The 21093-nt window shown below is 49.6% G+C and overlaps 2 protein-coding genes across 6 annotated transcripts in view; both read left to right on the top strand.

The window, feature by feature from the left end:
• Window positions 1-239: 239 nt before the first annotated feature.
• Window positions 240-7365, top strand: Cbr3 (carbonyl reductase 3). The gene is made up of 3 exons (XM_048422771.3): window positions 240-708; window positions 2091-2198; window positions 6731-7365. The coding sequence occupies exons 1-3, from the start codon at window positions 420-422 to the stop codon at window positions 7141-7143; spliced, it is 810 nt and encodes a 269-aa protein (XP_048278728.3). The 5' UTR covers window positions 240-419; the 3' UTR covers window positions 7144-7365.
• Window positions 7366-13982: 6617 nt separating this feature from the next.
• The window catches only part of Dop1b (DOP1 leucine zipper like protein B), a 103953-nt gene continuing 96842 nt past the window's right edge, over window positions 13983-21093 (top strand). For 3 of the 5 annotated variants that reach the window (XR_015000660.2, XM_085685794.2, XM_048422904.3), the window contains exons 1-3: window positions 13983-14113; window positions 14552-14648; window positions 17363-17527. Coding sequence is in view for 4 of the 5 variants with exons in the window: in XM_085685794.2 (XP_085541920.2) it covers window positions 17390-17527 (138 nt within the window). In the remaining variant the exon portion in view is untranslated. Of the gene's footprint in view, window positions 14186-14551; window positions 14649-17362; window positions 17528-21093 lie in introns of all 5 variants that reach the window. The other 2 variants (XM_048422903.3, XM_085685793.2) reach the window with 2 other exon arrangements.

Below are 21093 nucleotides of genomic sequence, written 5' to 3'. Positions count from 1 at the left end.
TAACCTCAGTGCAGAAGCAAGTTCCCCAGAAGCAAGCATTTACATTTTGCACAAAACGACGGGCTCCGGTCCAAGAAAACTACGTAGCACTTGTTTTCCTCCTTTTGAGGTTTTCCCAAAATAGTTGCTTCCATCCGACTGCCACGAGTCCTGCTGACCCCTAACGATTCCTTTGGGAGCAGGTCCCTCACCCGCACTCAGTTCCGAGCTCGGATCACTACCCCGGCGGGCTTGAGGAAAGAGGCGGACCCTTCGAGAACAGATGGCCCCTCCTCGGAGGGGAGGGACCGACGCCCAGGGCCTTGTTCTCTAGCAGTCGCTGCGCCGAGTCCCAGAATAGTCCTGCGCCACGATTCGAACCACGCGTGGCCCGCTGCCCAGCCGGCCCTGCAAGCCGGTGATCCGCGTGTCCCTCCGATATGTCATCCTGCAGCCGCGTGGCGCTGGTGACCGGGGCTAACAAGGGCATCGGTTTCGCCATCACGCGTGACCTCTGTCGGAAGTTCTCGGGGGACGTGGTGCTCACCGCCCGGGACGAGGCAAGGGGCAAGGCGGCGGTGCAGCAGCTGCAGGCAGAGGGCCTGAGCCCGCGCTTCCACCAGCTGGACATCGAGGACCTACAGAGCATCCGCGCACTGCGCGACTTCCTACGCAAGGAGTACGGGGGACTTAACGTGCTGGTCAACAGCGCGGGCATCGCCTTTAGAAGTAGGTGCGGGGCTCCAGGAGGAGGTGCCCGGGGTTCTTCGAGGGTGCTGGGCAGCGAGCGTTGGCGATCCGAGAGAGAGGGCTGAGCCGTCTCCTCTGGGCGCGCCCGGCTCACACGCTGCGCGGCGGGTTCCCGCGTGCCATGACTCGGATGCGGGCCTGCCCGGGCGCCCCACTCCACGCCCCGCCTGCCCAGCCGGCCGGCGGCCTGTGCTGGCCTGTGCGCTGCCGGAGGCCGTCCTTGGAACTTTCAGCTGCGCCTGTTTGCGAGAAAACCGGCCTCTTGGGAGTGGGCCACGCCTTACCAAGCTCATCAGCTTTCTGTCCCGCGCACGAAGACTTTTCTCACAGAAGGGTCTTCCAAAAGCGGTTAGAGCTTTCGCTTTGCGTCAAACAAGGGCGCATTCATAGATGCCAGAAGACATCTGCTAAGGACAGGAAATGGGTCGCCCAGACACAATTAGCGCGCGCTGGCACGATAGTGGGTTTCCTACAGGCTTTAATGGGGCGTTTGAAGAAGCTCTAGCGAAAAGGAAGCGAGCCCCCGCTTCCCTCCTCCTGGGCACTAAGGTTTATTACCAAACTTGCAAGTGTGGTTTTGAAAAGTTTCTTCCTGGGGGGGGGGGGGGAATAAAAATCGCTTACTCTAATAAATGCTCAATTAACAAAGTTATCCAGTTGTCCGTGCTGGGAGCAAAAACAAACAGGCCAGCTTCCCTTTAAACGCTGATGGGACAGAGACAATTGTGGAGCCTGGGCAGCCACCTGTGCCTTCCATGAGACCCAGGGTACACTTCCACCGGCCCGGCCCGCACTTCCAAACTCAGCCCCAAGACTTGGTGGGGGGGGGGGCGGGGAGTTCACCATCCCAACAACTGTCAGCCGCTGATTGAGGGGGCGTGATCCTTGGCCCTGCAAAGCTCCTGCTTCTTCTGGAAGTGCGAGCGCTGAGTGTGCAAACCCGAGCCCCAGCCGTCCACAGGGAAACTGAGGTCTTAGATCTGCTGCGACAGAGCCTGCGTTGTCACCCTCACTATGGAACCGCCTATGTGCAGCTTGAGATGGGAAAGCCCAACTAGGTGTTTCTGAGGTGTGCCCTGAGCACTGCTCTTGAGAAACTTGGGGTGTGGACCAGAAAGTTCTTTCCCTGTGCTCACAAGAGCTTTACAACTATCCAGGTCTAGTTTAAAGATTGTGCGTGTGTGTGTGTGTGTGTGTGTGTGTGTGTGTGTGTGTATGTTGGCAGATGTATACATCGCCATGCTCAGCAGGGTTGTTCTACATTTAACTTACTTCTTCTTTGCTATGTGCTGGGATCCACCTTCTCCCTGGAGTTTCAGAGGGAAATGTAATTCCTCTTTTTTTGCTTATGCTTTTCATAGTGGATGATTCAGCGCCCTTCGACATTCAAGCAGAGACGACACTGAAGACGAACTTCTTCGCCACTAGGAATGTCTGCTCGGAGTTACTGCCCATCGTGAAATCGCATGGTAAGTCCAGTGTGGGACTGATGTCCCTCAGGAAGCAGCCAGACAGGGCCGCCTACAGGAGCCACCCGAGCTGCTATGTGCTCATGAGTTGCGGGTAGAAAACACCTTTTTTTTTCCCCCTCAAAGTGTCTGACTTCTCCCTTGAGGCTTTTAGCTGTGGTTTTCAGAACTCTGTGGAACAGACTGGTGTTCTTGGGGTAGCTGTCATGAACTCAACCCTCCAACACAGGACGAAGCATGTTCCCAAAGGTCGTGATGTCAGAGAGTCCTCCCCTGATATTGCAAGGATGGGCCCGCCCTTGACTTGTCTGGCCTTATGACATTCCTTCTATCTTTCTTCTTGTATAAAATTTCAAAAAACTTACATGAAAGTTTTTATTCTAAATGTTGTACACTGATTGAGAGAATCCACAAGCAATTTTCTTTGGTGGGAAATACCTTACCTGAGGGTTCAACAGATTATTAATTTCCCTGTAATGACATTTATGCCAGTGCTGGTGATGTATACATGAAAACCATCTCATCCACAGAGCCTGGCACTGACTTGGAGACACAGAGATTAATTAACAAAGAATCAGGCCTGGGAAATGGCCAGCTCTGCTGGGGGAGAGGAACAGAATGCTTCTCTGAAGACTTTTTCCCCCAAGATTAGCTGTGATATTGAGGGGAAACCCTATGGCTGTTGTTTTTTTAAATGTAATTTTCAGAGCTGGAGAAATGGTTCAGCAATTAATAGCACTTGTTGTTCTTTCTGAGGACATGGATTCTGTTTTCATGGGTCCCAGCATAGGCATAACTCAGTCATCAGTAATTCTAGTTTCAGGGGATCCGACACCCTCTTCTGACTTCCTTGGCCACAAGGCATGCACATACATAATGCACATACATATATGCAGGCAAAACACTCATACACACACATAAAATAAATATAAAAAATAAAATCTAATAAGATAAATCTAATAAATCTCAAAAAAAAACCCAAAACAAAAAACATCCTACTTTTGCTTCCTGGGTGCTGGGATTCCAGGGGTGTTCCACCACACCTGTTTAGCTGTAGGAAATTCTCAATCTGAAAAGTGTGGTAAGAGATGAACATGAATTCCTGACCACCTACCTGCTCACACCCAACCTGCAAGGTCAGTCCTCCATCATTTTCTTAGTGTGATAGGATTACAGAAAGTGGGCACTCCACACCCGTAGTCCCCAAACTCAGGAGCCTGAGATTCTGGAGGTCAGTTTGACCTACACCACCTGATCAAATACTCTTAATTCCATTGAAACAAAAATTATAGCATCAGCAGGGCAGAGGTGGCACACACATTTAATCCTAGCACTCGAAGGCAGAGGCAGTTGAATCTCTGTGAGTTCGAGGCCAGCCTGATCTACAGAGAGAGTTCCAGAACAGCAGAGGCTATACAAAAAAAACTCTGACTTGAGAAACAAAAACAAAAAACAAAATAAACAAACAAAAAAAGGATTGTAGCATCAATGTGAACCAAACTATTTGGAAGGTAAAGAAAAGCCCTGGGGAGCTTGCCTCAGGTTAGCCCAAGGGTGTCAGAACAAGAGGAACCATGTCTTTAATCAAGCCTGCAATTTCCTCCCCAAAGGGAAATCTGATTTATAGTATGGCTAGAATATTTGGCTTTGCTAAATGTATATTCACTCAGGGATACAGTGCTAACCATCGTAGGCTCTTACTACTTAGCTTTTAGGAACATTACTTTTAAGGAACATGGGTCTTGCCTACTTGCTCAAGACAAAAATAGCTTAAGCCACTAGAGGGAGCTACTTGCCTGTTCTCTTTTAAAAGGCAGGCAATGTTTCTGGATGGGTGGAGTCTCTCTCTCTCTCTCTCTCTCTCTCTCTCTCACACACACACACACACACACACACACACACACACACACACTCACCACATCTGGTTATGAGGCTGATCTTTGCTCGCCCCTGGTATTTCCCACACATGTGCACTCAGATCAAAGAGGACATAAGACAATTTCTCCCCATAATTCCTCGAAGAGATCCAGCAGCAGCTACAATTAGTGTTCACTTTCTTCTTTGCCCTCCGGTCCTCTCTCCCTTCCTTCCCTGTAGACTTTGCAGACCTGAAACCCAGGTTTAACCCAGGCTGGCCTTGAACTCATAGCAGTCCTCCTGCTCAGCCTCCCAAGTGCTGGAATTACATTATGAACCCAAAATGCCTCTTTAGTGGCTGTGAATTTTTGTCAATGTGAATATTAATTCTTATTAACGTTAATTAGCAAGTTATTGTTAATTTAGACTAATGAAATCAGAACCGGGGGGAGAATGGGTCTCCCTCCTGTGTAAATGTGGTCATCACTAGGTTAGTCACAACCAGGAGCGGACTGATTCTGGTTTAGGCTCAGGGGTGCAGGTGGGATGCAGGCGGCTGACCACAACCCTAGATAACTGTGCAAACTCAGGGAGCCGAGAGCTTTGATACTGAAGGAGAAAGGCACGGTCCCTTGGGATGCAGATTATAAGTAGGTGAAGAACATGTGTTGAGGGAAGAGAGTTTTTTGTTTTGTTTGTCTTTTTGTTTTGCTTTCTCTAGACAGGGTTTCTCTGTAGCTTTGGCTTTGGAGCCTGTCCTGGAACTAACTCTTGGAGACCAGGCTGGCCTCGAACACTCAGATCTGCTGCCTCTGCCTCCGAGTACTGGGATTAAAGGCGTGTGCCACCGCCACCCAGGGGCTTTTATAGAAGTGCCCGGTGATTCTGTCACCTGACATGATGACTTGAGTCTAGAAATCCTAGCAGTAAGTCTGCCGGGTCTGGATTCAAGGGGTATTAGTGAAGCTTCTCTGACAGTTGCTTAGAAACAAACAAGAACACAATGGCAGCTAAAGGATATCTGTTTGTGCTGGATGGGAGCTCTGAACAGAGGAAAAGGTGGGCAGCTGATGCAGGAAGAACCGGGGATTGTAGTTTGCACAGCATATCTATCCTGGTGGCACAAGTGTTTAGGAGGTCGATCCTGGCCTGTGTATAGGGTGTGTTTGCCACTGTGGTATTTTTAACTATGGGGCTGTGGGTGGCCCCTGGGTCCCGTGTCTGTTCTTATGTGTCTCTGCTGTGAAAACATCAAACAGATGTGATTCTCAGGACTCCTTCCCTGATTCTGTATTTCACTTCCCTCTTGGGTGGTCCCCAGCTCCTACAGACCTTAAAGCACATCCTGTTAGGCCTTTTCCACTTATGCCCTTTTTACTCCGGGAAATTTATTGCTGCACCAGGTCTATGAAATAGGCAAACAAACTGACATTTTCTGATGATGAACAATCAAGACGTTTATTTTAAAATAATTCCTATTATAGAGCTGAGGATATAGCTCAGTTGGTATAGCGCTTGCCAAGCATGCACGGATCCTGGGTTCAGTTCCTAGTGATATATATGCCTGTATCCAAAGGTGGAGGTGGGAGGATCAGGAATCCAGGATCATCCTCAGCTCCTTAAAGAGAGTTTGAAGCCAACCTAAGCTGCCAAGAAAAAAAAAATGAAGCCAGGTGGTGGTACACACCTTTAATCCCAGCACTCATGAGGCAGAGGCAGGCGGATCTCTGAGTTAGAGGCCAGCCTGGTCTGCAGAATGGGTTCCAGGACAGCCAAGGCAACAGAGAAAACCTGTCTCAAAAAACCCAGAATTTATCATTTAAGATTAAGGCAAACTTGCATACTAATGAGATGCATCTGCTTCTTCATTTACATAGAAGTTCAGATCTTGGTTGAATATTTGGTGCTGTAGGATGTAGCATATCTTCAAATTTTCCAAAAGTCAAGCAGTATTTTGACTTTATAATCATTGGTACCAATAACACCTCTTCACATAAATACCTATTACAAAACGGCGAAAGCGTGTTAGGGCCATTTCAAAAGTAGCTGCAAATCCTACATTAAAGATGCATTCCACTAATTTTTATGAAACTTAAACCAGCAACTCCAGCAATAGTAGAATAGAACTGCTGTGGAAAAAAGCCAGCGGTAGGGATGTGTTTGTCCCTTAGGAATACACACACACACACTTGCACGCACGCACACACTCACACGTGCCCCTGGGTGCATGAATTGTATGTCTTCTAGACTTGCTTTCTACTTTTATTTTTTGTTTAATTTCTTTGGGGTGTCTGTGTGTGTGTGTGTATGCGTGAGCATGTGTGTGCGTGAGCATGTGTGTGCGTGCGCGCGCGTGTGTGTGCGTGTGCGGATGTGTGTGTCAGAGGACAAACCACAGGAGTCAGTCCCTTTTCTTCCACTTTGGGGCCTCAGAACGGAACTCAGGTCATCGGGCTTGGAGGCAAGTTCCTTTACTTGCTGAGCCGTCTCTGCAGCTCCACCTTCTATTTTTATCAGCAATTAAACACAAACTGCATGGTGACCGCAGCGGCGCACGCAGCCTAGCGCCCCACGCAGCCTAGAGCCCCACACAGTCTAGCGCCCCACACAGCCTAGCGCCCCACACAGCCTAGTGCCTGCTGGGATGCAATGCTCCCCGGTGTTGTCTGTTGCAGGGAGAGTGGTGAACGTCAGCTGTCTGCAGGGGTCAAAGGCTCTGGAAAACTGCAGTGAAGATCTTCAGGAAAAGTTCCGATGTGACACCCTTACAGAAGGGGACCTGGTCGACCTCATGAAAAAGTTTGTGGAGGACACCAAAAATGAAGTCCACGAGAGGGAAGGTTGGCCAGACTCAGCCTACGGGGTGTCCAAGCTGGGGGTGACAGTCCTTTCAAGGATCCTGGCCCGGCAGCTGGATGAGAAAAGGAAAGGAGACAGGATTCTACTCAATGCCTGCTGCCCGGGATGGGAGGGCTCCAGGACCGCGGAGGAGGGGGCTGAAACCCCTGTTTACTTGGCCCTCCTGCCTCCAGATGCCACTGAGCCTCAGGGCCAGCTGGTCTGTGACAAAGTCGTGCAAACATGGTGAACATCTGCTCTGACTTAATGGTATAGTAAACGTTGGCGAGAAATGAACGGAGACTGACATAGTTTGATCCTCTCTGCACATCGAGAAGGAAGGGCCCTTCGTACCTGCGTGGTTCCACAATCAAAATCTGAACGATTTGCTGTGTCCAAACTCTTTTCTGTCCTAATCTTGCATCCAGTCAATTGGTACTGCTCTGTTTTTCAAATAAAAAAATAAAAAAGGTTTGCTTTTACTTTATGTATATATGCAAGTGCCATGTGTGTATGTGCACAGGCGTGCGTGTGTGTGTGTGCACGCGTGTGTGTGCACACCCGTGCCATGTGCATGCCTGGTTCCCACAGAGGCCTAAAGAAGGCGTTGGATTCCCTGGAACTGGAGTTACAGGTGTTTCTGAGAGACCCTTACAAGAGCAGCAAGCTCTCCTAACAACCAAGTCAGCTCTCCAACAGCCTGCTTTTACTTCACTGACAAAATCCAACATCTACTCAACCAGGCTGTAGCTTCTACACCACTAGCGGTCCCAGCAAGCTTCTGTGTGGCTTCCACAGCCACGTGTCCCCCCTGCAGCCAGTCTCCAGAGTCCTGCTGCTGGTGGGGACCTAGCGAGGAAGCACCCAGCAAGGCAGGCTCTACTTAAACACAGGAAGTGGAGAAGTCAGCTGCCTAGTCTTTCATTTCTCCTTCCTCTCCAGCCAATCCCAGCTTTGAGGGTGGAGCCACGAAGCTTAGGAGACCTTTGAGACTGCACTGCAGGAGAACACTCACTGGATGTGCTGCCTCTCCCCTGGATGCTCATGGTTGAGTGACAAGTGTAGGTGACTTGGTCTCGCTCTAATAAAAGCAGGACTGGTAGAACTGGCTTAGGGCTGGAGCTGTGAATGGCCACACCCCATCCACGTGGTCAGAAGGACGGACCCAGGCAGGCCGTAGACAGAGGGAAAAAAATAGGTCAACCCTCAAGAGGATCATTTACCAAGTGGCCTGGGGACTAGCTTCTTTCCCAAAATGTCTCTTCCCTTGCCTCAGATAGGTCCAAAGAGCGTGGGCATCTAGGAAATGCTTCAAGATGATCTCATGTGCCTATAATTCCTCATCCCCTTATCTAGGTGGAATTAAACAGCTGCTGACAGTTGAAAGGAACTTAAGTCTAGAAATGGTATGCTGTAGAGAAAATAATAATTGAGTTTAGAACCCAAAGGGAAGCAAGGTCACGAACTAAAGACCCACCACTTATTGGCTTGCATGTCATGCTGGTGTTTCCCAATGTGGCTCTGTGTAACCAGCGTGGTAACGCGGCATGTCTGATGACACTATCATTTTCCTTGCTGTTCCTTCAGTTTGGGTTTGGGGGAGGGGGTATAGCATACAAAAAAGTAAGTTTCATGGTGACATTGCTGCATATATACCATTTTACTTTGTTATTTTTATAAGTTTTGTATTATTTATTACTGTGATGTACGTGTGTGTGCTAACGCCGTACGATGAGGAATTAATGCCATCTACATGCCACGGCATGTGTGTGGAGGTCAGAGGACAACTTTCAGAAATCGTTCTCGCCACCATGGTTGCCAAGGATCTGAGATCTCCTGGTTTGTATGGCAAGAGCTCAAATCTTCTGAGTCATCTTGCCAAGCTGATTTGGGGAGTTTTTTTAGATGGGGATTCTCTCTGTAGTCCAGGCCTAAATCTATGCCATCTAAACTTGTATCAGGGCCCGGCTCCAGTCCCTCGAGTACAAGGATTACAGGCATGAGCTACCATACCCTGCATTCAGTTTTCAGGTGAAGATATATAATCTCAGAGACCTTAATTCACTTGTTCTGGATCACACAGCTGTGGAGAGCAAGGCATATCCAGGACACTCTGAATAGAGTCCCTTGATACCTGACACTGGGCACTTCTGGTTTCTGTTACAATTCTAGAGGCCATGGTATGGTGGTTTGAAAGAAAATGGCCCCCATAGGGCTTGATTGACACTATTAGGAGGTGTGGCTTTGTTGAAGTGGGTGTGGCCTTTTGGGAGGAAGTATGTCATTGTGAAGGTGGGCTTTGAGGTCTCATATATGCTCAAGCCACACCCAATATCTCAGTTCACTTCCTGTTGCCTTTGGATCATGATGTAGAACATTCAGCTCCTTTTCCAACACCACATCTGCCTGCACGCCACCATGTCCCACCATGATAATAGACTAAACCTCTGAAACTGTAAGCCAGCCACCTCAATTAAATGTTTTCCTTTTAAGAGTTGCATGGTCATGGTGTCTCTTCACAGCCATAGAACACAGGCTAAGAAGATACATGGGTAACTCTGTTGATTGTTGGAGCCCATGTGGCTCCAACACAAATATCTATTTTCCCTTACTGGACTGGTATGGAGGCGCAAGGAATAACCAGACACAACTTACAACATTATTACAGAAAAGGGCATCTCAGGCTTCTTCCTCCTGAAGATCTCTCCTGAAGATCTCTCCTGAAGATCTCCTCATGTTTATTCTCCAAATATCTTTTATACCAATACATAAACTGGGCAGGAAAATACATCATCATACTGTCTCCTAGGCAACCAGGTGAATGGCCTTTTGTCACGTCCACATCTACCTGTCTGCTGAGTATGCTAGCTGTCACAAAGGCTTGAATTAGCATCTCTATAAGGCATCCTCTAAATTACAAAGAAAGGGAGCAGCCAACATTCTGACCTTTGTCAGGCAGAGCCAGCCTATCTGCAGGGCTACGTGATCACTTTGGATGAGCCCAATGGCTTCAGAGTCTGGCTGCTATACCATAAAGAAATATGGGCCTACAGTTGATGAAAACTTAAGGGAGATTTCGGGGTCTCTGGGATGCTCACTAACTGTAGACAGACAGGTCACAGGAATTCACCTCAACACTCAGCAGCCAGCATTGGCTCAAACCTCTGGTGTTTGACCCTGAATGGTTTATTTTAGGCATAGTTAAGCACAGCACAATTTGATGAAAATTGGTGATAAACTGATCTGTTCCTCGAGGAACAAAGTAAGCGAAACTGGGTCCACTGTCACCATACTGAAACTCATTGTAAAGACTATAAAAATACGTTCTACAGATTGACTGAGAAAAACAAATTTACTGTAAGGGTCTAGGGGAAGTGTCCTGAGCTAGAGAAGTCTCTATCCAGAGCAGAGGCTGGAAGCATGGCTGTTACAATAAAAATAAAACAGCCACGAGGGTCAGCAAGTCCCAAGCAGGGAGCCACGTGGTAGGTGAGAGACAGAGACGGATAGACATGCCATGCAAAGTGAGGTTGGATATTTATTTAGTGAGTTATAAAAGGGAAAAGGGAAGGGGAAGAGGGAGGGGGAAGAGAGAAAGGGGAAGAGGAGAGAGAGAGAGAGAGAGAGAGAGAGAGAGAGAGAGAGAAACAGTCGGAGGACAGGAGAGGAGCCATGGCAGCAGTTACCTCTTTGGGAGAGAGACAGAAAGGAAGGAACTCAGGCTGCAAGTGGAAGGAAGATCTGCTTGCCTCAGCAGACAGGGGAGGGAGTGGGCGAGGCTTGTCTCTTAAAGGGACAGGACAGACCATTATAATGCCCACTGTAACTTTCTGGCCAGATGACAGACAGATGTTAGGTTCCTTTCCTTGAAGGAACAAACGACACTGTGTGATCAACATTCTAGGTTCCCACAGTGCTTATCTGTGAGCAGAGGATACACTTCATCTAAGCAATATTTAAGCTATGTAGTCATTATGTCCACAGACTGAATACATTTTTCCACAGAGAAAAGGATGGTTTATCATCATCATCATCATCATTTTTTTTTTTTTGAGACAGTGTTTCCCTGTGTATCCCTGGCTACCTGAAATTCACTCTGTAGACCAGGCTGGCCTTGAACTCACAGAGATCCGCCTGCCTTTGCCCCTGCCTCCTCTGTGCTGGGTTCTAATGCTCTTTAAAATGTCAAGCCGGGTGGGGAGGAGACAAAGTTCAGCTTTACTCTGTCCCACAAAGAGGAGCACACTGGAGTTGGAAAGTACAGATGACTGTTAAATTTGAAACTCTCTGGTTTGAGTTAACTTGGAAGGAACCTGCAGTATTTACATATGGCGATGTAGATTCTGAAGTATGAAGAAAGGCAACGCAGCCTGACCCAAGAAGACACTTTTTAAATTAACTAAGTTTTGGCTATAAAAGGAACTGAATCCAGGGGCCACACATGGTAGGCAAGTACTCCACCACTGAGCTCCATCCTCTCTGCCTCCATTTTCTTGCTTGTTACTTTTTGATTGAGACAGTACCCTCTTCTGCTACTCATGGTTGTGATAAATATTAATGGAAACCAACTTGGAAGATGAGAGGGTTAATTTGGTTTACAGATTACAGCCCATTACTGACAAAACCCTGGTAGTTTGAATGAGAATGGTCCCATTATATAGAGTCGCATATTTAAATACTTGGTCCCCAGTTGATGGAAATTTTTTGGAAAGATTAAGATTAGGTGTGCTTTGAGGTTTCAAAAGTCCATCCCATTCCATCTCCTTCCCTCCATTCCCTCCATCCCCTTTGCTTGGGCATAGAGTTTATTTAGTGGGTATTGTGAAGGGTATAAGGGTAAAGGGATTATAGACAGAAGAGATAAATAGAGAAGGGGTGAGGTAGGGAGAGAAGGGGGAAGGGGGAAGAAGGATGGGGAGAGGCAGTAGATCAGCTTGCCTCAGAGAGAGGGGAGGATTGGGGTGAGCGGAGTTTGCCTCTTAAAGGGACAGGGTACCCAGGTGGCAGGGAAGGCCAGCAGAATGCTAACACATGGTATCCAGCAAATGGAAGGAATAAAAGTCAGCACCCCAACCTTTTCCTACATGTGGACTGGTGTTTGCCTGCATGTGTGTCCGTGTGAGGGTGTCAGATCCTCTGAAACTACAGCCAGTTGTGAGGTGCCAGTGAATGCTGGGCATTGAACCCAGGTTTTCTGGAAGAGCAGCCAGTGCTCTTAACACCTGAGTCACCTCTCCAGCCCCATGTTTTTTGTTATTGTTGTTTTTTCAGCAACCCGGATTTAACCATTAACATAACTCTTCCTGTTTGGGGCTATCATTCAGGCTTTTTTTATATTTGTTTGAGTGCGTGACATGATTGTGCACACCTGTACTACATTGTAAGCATCTGTGAGAAGGCAGTTTTTATGAGTTGGTTTTCTTTTCCTGGGATCGAATTCAGTCTTGTTTTTGTTTGTTTGTTTGTTTGTGTGTTTGTTTTCCAGACAAGGTTTTTCTGCATAGTCCTGTCTGTCCTGGAACTCACTCTGTAGACCAGGCTGGCCTCAAACTCACTGAGATCCATCTGTCTCTACCTCCCAAGTGCTGGGATTAAAGGCATGTGCCACCGCTTGGCTCAGGCTCAGTCTTAGCAGCAAGCACTTTACCCACTTAGCCATCTTGCCCACTTGGACAGATCTATTTTGGAATCTGATACAAACGACCTAGATCTCTCCCAGAAACATATATATTCACTGAACATTATAAATGATTACTAAATGGATTTGGATGGTATCTTGGTTACCATTGCTGTGGTGAAACACCACAACCAAAAGCAGTTTGGGGCGGGGGTGGGATTTATTTGGCTTACATTTCCACAGCACTGTTCATCATTAAAGGAAGTCAGGGCAAGAACTCCAACAGGACAAGAACCTGGAGGCAGGTGCTGATGCAGAGGTCATGGAGGAGAGCTGCTTACCGGTTTGTTTCTCATGGCTTGCTCAGTTGTTTTCTTATAGAACTCAGCACCAGCACCCCCCATGGACTGGGCCCTGCTCCATCCCCATCCTTCACTAATTGAGAAAATGCCTTGCGGCTGGATCTTACAGAGGCATTTTCTCAATTGAGTTTCCCTCCTTTCAGATGACTCTGGCTTTTGTCAAGTTGACATCAAACTAGCCAGCACAGATGGCTCCGTCCAAACTTTCAAGGACTGCCTAGTCCTAGAATGGCTCTAAAACCGAGAGACTCCGACGGGTTAAAAGGGGAAGAGGCCACCACTGACGTGACCACTTAGTCAGTAGGCAGCGCTGTTTCATCTGGCTGGGAGCTGCAGCTGGAGTAATCAAGACAGGGTTAAAGTCAGGGCGAGCCCTACGAGCTCCCAGACCCCACCACTCTTCTTGATTCATAGCTGTCAGGCCCGGTTGGGTGGGTCCCGAGATATTAATGTTCGAGGATGCAGAGACACCCGAACCCGGAGTCCCCCAGCCTTCCGCTAACTCTGGAGCTTGGGATTCTTCCTGCCTCCTCCCCGCGGTGGAGGATGTGGGTGTGGTCCTGACGCAAAGCCTGGGAACAGCCCTCCGTGGGCCCAAGGGACAGGGGAGGGACGACTCTGGGCGGGCCGTGACTGACGTCCGAAAGCCTTTGCTTGTGTCAGATAAGCCCAGGTCTACCTGCCCAGCCCTGTGAGGCTTCCCCTGACTGCACCGCGAAGCCACGCCCACCACGGGCCGCCCGGGGCAGCTTGGAGGCTCAGTCTAGACCTCGTGGACCCAGGCCTCTGACCCCAAGGCCCGGCCCTCAGAGGCCCCACCCACCCGGCCAAACCTCCCCCTCCCACCCCGCCGCCAGCCTCCTCCTTCGGTCTCCGCCCTATGCGGTCAGGGCCCGGCCCCGTCTCGCCTATGCCACGCCCACCCCACCGCCACGGCCCCGCCCACGAGGAGAAAGGCTCACCCACGAGGTCAAGGCCCCGCCCTCCGCACCGACCACGCGCCAAGGTCGTGGCCCCGCCCAGCCACCCGAAGACTCCGCCCCTCCCCGAGGACCTGCCTCCGGGTCCCGCCCCATCTCGAGGCCCCGCCTTCCGGCCCCGCCCCCAGCCGCCTGGTCCCCGGGGAGTGGCGGCGGCTGGGTTGAGGTGCGGCGCTTCCTCCGCGGGCTGCCGTAGGGCTGAGCCGCTGTCTCCCGCAGCCGACTGGTCCACACGCCCGCCGCCGAGCTCCACGGTCGCCCGTAAGTCTCGTCCTCGCCGGCCCGGGAGCGGATTTGCAGGGCTCGGGCGGCGGCAAGGCTGCTGCACTGCGGGTACGGCCGCGCGTGGGTGTGGGCTTCAGCCACGGCCTTCTGCGGCTGGGCAGGGTCCCTGAGAGCCGGCCTCGGGCCGCAGGTGGAGGTCGGGCGGCCACCCCTCTCCGCCCGGCGGGCCTAGGGCTGTACCAAAAGCTCAGCCTTTGTCGGGCAGGATTTCCCGGTTCCTCGATGGGGTCCCAGCTTCCGTGCGTGTGCACCAGCCGGCCTGATCCTGCGCCTGCGGACGAGCTGCCGAGGAGGTTGTCACCCGGTGACAACAGTCTCCCTCTCAGGAAACCTGTCTAGGGTTGTTTGTCGAGGACACCCCGCATTTAAAAGCCATCCCTGTGAGGCGTCAGGTGTCTTGCTTTTATTTTCCAGTGCCTTTTGATCTCACTCTGAAAGACCGAATTCAAAACTGGGCCAGTTGGTGAAGAGGGTTGATGTGCTGTAGACGCAGGGACATTATTATCTACAGGTAAATGAGAAGGCTGCTGTTTGTCGGTTGTTACTGTGTTCGCCTGACTCCTTCCTTGTACGCATATTTACAATCGACTTCCGGATTTGGCAGATGGTTTGGGGTTTTCACTTGAGCTAAGGAATTAGGAATGGGTACGGTGAGGGAGCCCCCACTGACGCTTTCTGTGGTAAGGTTAATGAGTCAGGTGTGCCTGTGCGTATGCCTGTTCCTTTGTGTATAATCGTTTGTAGCCTACATAGCACTCTCTGCTAACTGAGCTGCTGCATCTCACGAAGGTGTCTAGGACAGCTTGCAAGAAGAGCAGTGTAGAGTTTGACCTGGTCATTCTCACACCTTGTATAACAGATTCCCGCTGAACTGAGCCCTAATCCTATAATTCCTAATAGTCCCATCTTTTGGCAGGAATGCCCCTTGTGAAACTCTGAAAGATGGATTGAACTGACACAGAAGCTGTGTAGTTTTGTAATTCCCCGTGCCCCGTATTTTGAAGGTGTTTAAACAGCTTGAATGAGTGATTTCTAAGCATCTTAGCCATGGTGTTACACCAGCTAACCCTTCCTTCCAGCATCAGATCATAACAGAGAGCTGCACCTGCTGCCTTCATCCCTGGCTGAGAGCCACGTGGCTGGGAGCAGCCAGGTACTCCCTCCTGAACACTGATCTTATCAGTGATGGTTCTCTTCCTGGTAACACAGGCATCCACACCTGTGCTCATAGTTGGGCTTCCTCTTCCCTTTCTTCTTGCCCAAATCAGACTCTGGTGTGTCTGTGTCCGTCAAACTTTGAGTTTCATTTCTCAGGAAAGACCATCCATTTTATTTTGAGGCAAAGTCTCTCCTTGAGCCTAGAGCCCAGGTTAGGCTATGAACAGAGAAACCCCGTGCTAGGATGACAAGTGTGTGCCCCACCACATCTGGGCTTTTTATATGGGTTCTGGGGGTGCAGTTCAGGTCCTGAGCATCTTTCCTGACTGAGCCATCTCCTCAGCCCAGACTGGATATTCCAGGCCACTTCACTGGATGCCCAATTCAGCTGCGATTATTTAAGTAGTTCTTCTGTTAGTTCTGTTCAAGTGTCTTTCCCTGGTTCTGGGGCACTCAATAAACAAGCTGCACATAGGATATTTCAGGACTGCAGTGATGCTGGGAGTTCAGACTGAAAATTCCTTACAGGAAAAAAAAGTGCTCAGCTGTAGACTTTGCGGTTGTAGGAACTTCATAGACTTGGCAGATTAAACCACTCCCCAGATCATCACCTTTTTGTTTGTTTCCACAAAGTGTGAAGCCTGTTATTTCAGAGAAAGCTTACAGGTCCTCCTGAGAGTGAAATTGCAGATTGACTTGCTTAGCGCAGCTCTGTGGTAGAATGAGTCTCTCTGAGAACGTGCCCCTACGGTGGAGGCAGCAGAGGATGGAGCCTCCTAGACTGGCATTTGTGTGGAGAGAGCTCACTTACCTCACAAGAGGATTCTGTAGATTGGCATTTGTGTGGAGAGAGCTCTCTTACCTTACAGGAGGATTCTGGGAGAGCTGTGTGAGAATGTGGTGGGTGGGAGAAGAATGGGAGTGGGGGACCTGCGGGGAGCAGGGGGCTTGCACCGCAGGACAGAGGGACAAGGCAGAACCAGCAGGACTTGGGTTGAGTGTGGCAGGCCAAGGGAAGGAAGAAATCTAGAACAACATACCTGGCCACATAGGGGCCACTTTCTGCAAAATGGGAAAATGAGGGACGAGTGTGCTGAGTGGATGGAATTCAGAGTTTAGGTTAGTTTTTTAAAAGTGTTAATTTGGGTATAATTTACAGACTGCAGAATTCACCAGGTGTATAATTCAGCGATTTTCGGAGATTTACAGGGTTTCACAGTGATTGCCGGAACCTCATTTCGGTGACCTCAAATGACCCTATCTCTGTTTGTTTCTGGTCTACCCCAGGCACCCCTAACCTGCTTACCATCATGAGAGGCTTGCACGCCTCGGGTATTTCACACAAATGAAGTCATACCATAGATGATCTTGCTTGGCTAGCTGTTTTCACGAAGCTTGTACTTTCTTCCTCCCCCCACTCAACCCCGCCGCGTCTCATGTCCTCCTCCCCACCGTCTACCTATGTCTGTCTGTCATGAGCCCTAGGATCTCATGCATCTTAGGTTGGTCTTGAACTCGTAACTCCCTTGCCTTCCTGCCTGGCACTGTGATTATAGGCATGCTCTCCACATCTGACCCAGAGTCAGGTTGCTGGTCCCTGTAACAAGTACTCTTCCCTGCTGAGCCGTCTAGCCCGCCCTCTTGCCTGGTTTTTGTGAAGAATACTCCCAATCTCCTCGTTTAGTTGTAGAGGATTGAATTACCAAGTGAACCTTTCAGATTGAAAGCACACACATCCTTAGTTTTGTGATGGAAGGGCCCTTCTGCATTCAGAATTAGCAGCCAGCAGTAGGATGTGATTTTGCTAGTTTCTCTCCTAGAGTTAATGTTGTCCGTTAGGCAGGTCCGGTCCTAGCATCCTTGCCTCTTTCTACCCAGCGCACTTGTGTCCCTCAGGATCCACAACAGTGGGAGCTCTGTATCTTTATTTACTTTGCGCCTGGCCTAGGAGCCTTGGTAAATATTTGAATTGGATTGCCTAGTGAGTCTGTGGACACAGGTCTCCGAGTTGGAAGGGACTTCTGCCTGGGAGCGGCTCCCTCATGTATTTTCCGATTTCCGCTTTAGATCCCACCTTCAGTGCGAGAATGTAAGATGGACCCAGAGGAGCAGGAACTGCTAAGCGATTACAGGTACAGAAGTTACTCCTCGGTTATCGAAAAGGCCTTAAGAAACTTTGAGTCCTCCAGCGAATGGGCGGATCTTATATCTTCACTTGGCAAGCTCAACAAGGTACGGGTCATTTCCTGTTTGGAAGGTGCGGAGGTGGGGCCAGAGTTGTCTTTTATTATGGTAAGGAATTTGTGAAGGTTAGAACACCAGAACACCTAGATAAACAGAAAAGAAAGAACAATGTGTGTGTGTGTGTGTGTGTGTGTGAGAGAGAGAGAGAGAGAGAGAGAGAGAGAGAGAGAGAGAGAGAACGAGTACCTCAGACTTACCACAGGTAGCACAGCGCAGCATATAACTCTTCCAGCATCTTCTGAGCCCAGAACTCATCATGGTGGTTTTTATAGCATCGATACAGTAGAGCGGCCCTTTTTTCTTTTCTTTGGTTTTTTGAGACAGGCTTTCTATGTCTGTAGCCCTGGCTATCCTGGAAATTGGCCTCAAACTCAGTCCACCTGTCCCTGCCTCCAAGTGCTAGGATTAAAGGTGTGCACACCACACCTGTCTGCGTGGCCTTTTCTTGATAAATCTGTGTACTGACAATTTTAAATTATTCAAAAATTATTCTGTGTCTGCTGAGAATTTTTCTGTTTCTTTTGTGCTATAATTTTGGGGCCCTTTTGTTGCTGACTGGTAACTTCTAGAAGAATGGAAAGCAAACTAATTGTGTGAGTATGCATGTGAGTGTGTGTGTGTGTGTGTGTGTGTGTGCACGCGCACACGTGCATGCATGTATGAATGGGTGAGTATACAAGTCGTTGAGTGTGAGTGTGTATGTGTTAGGGTGTGGAGAAAGGGTTGTGGTCTGGGAAGACCCAAGCGGATCAAATGGGGCTCCAACTATGTCTGTAGGACTCTCCTGTTGTGCCCAGCAGGAAGACCCCTCAGAGATACTTAGGCACACAGTGGCCGGCAGTAGTGGTGCCCAGTGTAGAGCCCTCTCAGGCTGTCTGGCCAGCGCTTGGTTTGGAGCATGAGTGTCAGGTGAGAGAGTTGGGGGATTCCTCCTCCAGCTCTGGTCTACAGGTCAGGGAACCCCAGAAAACCCCACAGAGGAGAGATAAACTCCCTTTATCTTTCCCAGGAATGGACAGGGCAGTGAAGAACAAACAGTCTGAGCCTGGTATTCTGCCTAGGCAGCTGTGTGCCCCTCCCCATGTACCCACCCCAACACCCTCACTGTGAGGCCAGAAAGCAGTTCCCAGAGTGCTGGCCTGACATGCCTAAGGCCCTGGGCTCAGTTCCCAGCATAGGGTGTGTGTAGGGCACACAGCTCAGCCTGGCAGATGGCTGTGGGGCTTGGTGAGATAGGGAGGTTGCAGCTCATTGGCCAGGAAAGGCCTGGCTTCACGCAAGGCAAGGCACGTTCACTAGCAAATGTCACAGCAGGCAGGTGCTCAGTGGACAGATACTAGAGCCTGAGCTTCCTTGGTCTGATAGCCCCAGCCCAAGAGGGAAGAGGCTTGGCAGTTGACAATGTTAACCATCATATCCAGGAGAGCTACTGCTTGCACAGCGGTCTGAAGGAAGTGTGTTCTGTTAACCGACTCTAGTACAGGGGAGCGGTGGCATTCTCAGGTATATTTCCAACGAGAAAACTGGAGTCTGGGGAACTAATCTACTACTGTGGGTACAGCTAAGGCACCTTGGGGCCCTCTCTTTCTGCTGGCCTCCTGGTGTCCAGGGCTGTCCTGGTGCTGGATAGACAGTGTCTTGGATGTTTTGATAGGGCCTGAGACGGAGGCCATGGAGGTGTAACACCGCGGAGGTGTGCAAAGGCTCCGCTGTAACACACCTGGCCCAGGATGCAGCCCTGAGTTGGATGGAGCTGGAGTGGAGCTGGCAGGTTCCATCACCCCACTTGTCTTATTTCCATTCATATGGTCCTCAACGAATGGCCCAAACCGGGTCATTTACCCCTTCTGGGAAGGACTGAGTGCAGCCCCTAGCCCCTTATTTTCCTGAGGATTATTCTCTGATATGACCCCTGTTAGTGGGATTGCACTGTATACAGGTTTTGTTTGAAAGGTCACTTCTTGCTACAGATTTTACCCACGAAATCCCACCCTGTTGTTTGGGCAGTCTTGCTGCCGCCACCACTGCTGCCGCCCCCATCAAAAAAAGGTCTGATGTTTTGTGGTTGGCCTGGGACTTGCCTTTCTGCCCATCCTCCAGCCCACCCCTATGATGGTACATTGGTGTGCGTGGTGATAGCGGTTGAACCCAGGGCTTTACCTGTGCGAGGCAGCTAAGCTGTAGCCCTAGACCTTTGACATTTCTTCTTCTCTGCCGCTATAATTAGGCCTAACATATGAGGCTGTAGGTTCAATCCCCAGTACTGTAGCATAAAAGAAAATAGAATGAGACTTGTAAAGTAGCTTGACACCCAGCTCTGGCCATGCCCTGCACAAGCTCAGCCCTGTTTCTGACCCCCAGAGCTGTGCAATTGTTAGGCTTTCCCTACATTTTCCTGCATGTGTCTATGCAGTTTCTCTATGGAGAATGGGCTGTGCCTTCTCAGGGCCAAGGAGCCCCACCCCGTTGCCCAAGTGCGGCCAGTGTGATTTTGTTGCCAGTAAACAGTATTAACTAACTTGTTCAGACCAAGTAGCCGTTAGTGGTTGTGCTGAGTTGTATTTATCAGAACCCTCCCTCTGGGTCCTCAGAATCTAACTTTGTTTGCAGATAGGCACTTTGCAGGGAAAGTCAGGCTGCAGTGATTTGACTGACCCACTGTGGAAGCATCCTTATGTAAGGAGAATGTTTTCCTGTTTTGTTTTGTTTTTTGAGACAAGATCTCACTATATATTCCTGGCTGGCCTAAAACCTCTTATATAGCCCAGGCTGCCCTCTAACTCATAGAGGTTCACCTGCCTCTAGCTCCCAAGGATGGCATTAAAGGTGAATACCATCATAAAAAGGGGACATTTGAGCCAGGCCTGTTGGCTCAGGCCCGTAACCACAGCTACTCAGGAGGCTGAGGCAAGAGGATGTCAGGATTAAGAACTGTCTAAACTACAGAGTCTAATGCCCGCTGGGCAATTTAGTGAGACCTTGGCCTGATGAATTAGAAAGAGGGCCAAGGGCTGTTGCTTAATGGTAGGACGAGTGCCCGCCATGCATTAGGCCCTAGGCTCAGCCCCTAGTACTGAGAAAAAAAGAAAGAAAAAAGGAGGAGGGAGACTTGGACACAGACCTAGGCGTGTATGGACAAGTGGCACCATGTGTGTGAAAATGGGGCTCAGGACCCTGCTGTCCAGGGAACACCCCAAACACAGAAGACTGCCAGAGTGCCTAGGCCGTGGGGGATCGATTATTATCAGCTGGGCCGTGGGGATCAATTATTATCGGCTCTCATGAGTAGCCAGTGTTAGGCAAGGGTGGCTTCAGCTTCTTTCTGTTACAGAACATCGTTTAGGCCACATAGTGTGTGGTATTTGTTACAGCAGATTCATCCGAGGCTGCCAGACACCACAGTAGACTGAACATCTGGATGCTGGGCTGTGGCAGCAACGCAAGACACCTGTTCATGTGGCATACAAAGCTTTATTGGTGCGACAGGAACCAGTGTGATGTTGAGTCCTGAACACTAGGAAGGAAATTGTGGGACACAGGGGATGAAGGGCACA

The sequence above is a fragment of the Myodes glareolus genome, chromosome 2 (assembly GCF_982192425.1).
Source record: "Myodes glareolus chromosome 2, mMyoGla1.1, whole genome shotgun sequence".
Classification (NCBI taxonomy): Eukaryota; Metazoa; Chordata; class Mammalia; order Rodentia; family Cricetidae; genus Myodes; species Myodes glareolus.
The sequence above is the reverse complement of the archived record's forward strand: the minus strand, read 5'-3'. Positions and strand labels throughout refer to the sequence as shown.

What these genes read in the sequence shown, in the direction of transcription:
- Cbr3 (XM_048422771.3), top strand. Translation starts at nt 420, where the DNA reads ATGTCATCCTGCAGCCGCGTGGCGCTGGTGACCGGGGCTAACAAGGGC. An exon ending in CGCGGGCATCGCCTTTAGAA is followed by an intron (nt 709 to 2,090) that starts GTAGGTGCGGGG and finishes TGCTTTTCATAG; the next exon opens with TGGATGATTCAGCGCCCTTC. An exon ending in GCCCATCGTGAAATCGCATG is followed by an intron (nt 2,199 to 6,730) that starts GTAAGTCCAGTG and finishes TGTCTGTTGCAG; the next exon opens with GGAGAGTGGTGAACGTCAGC.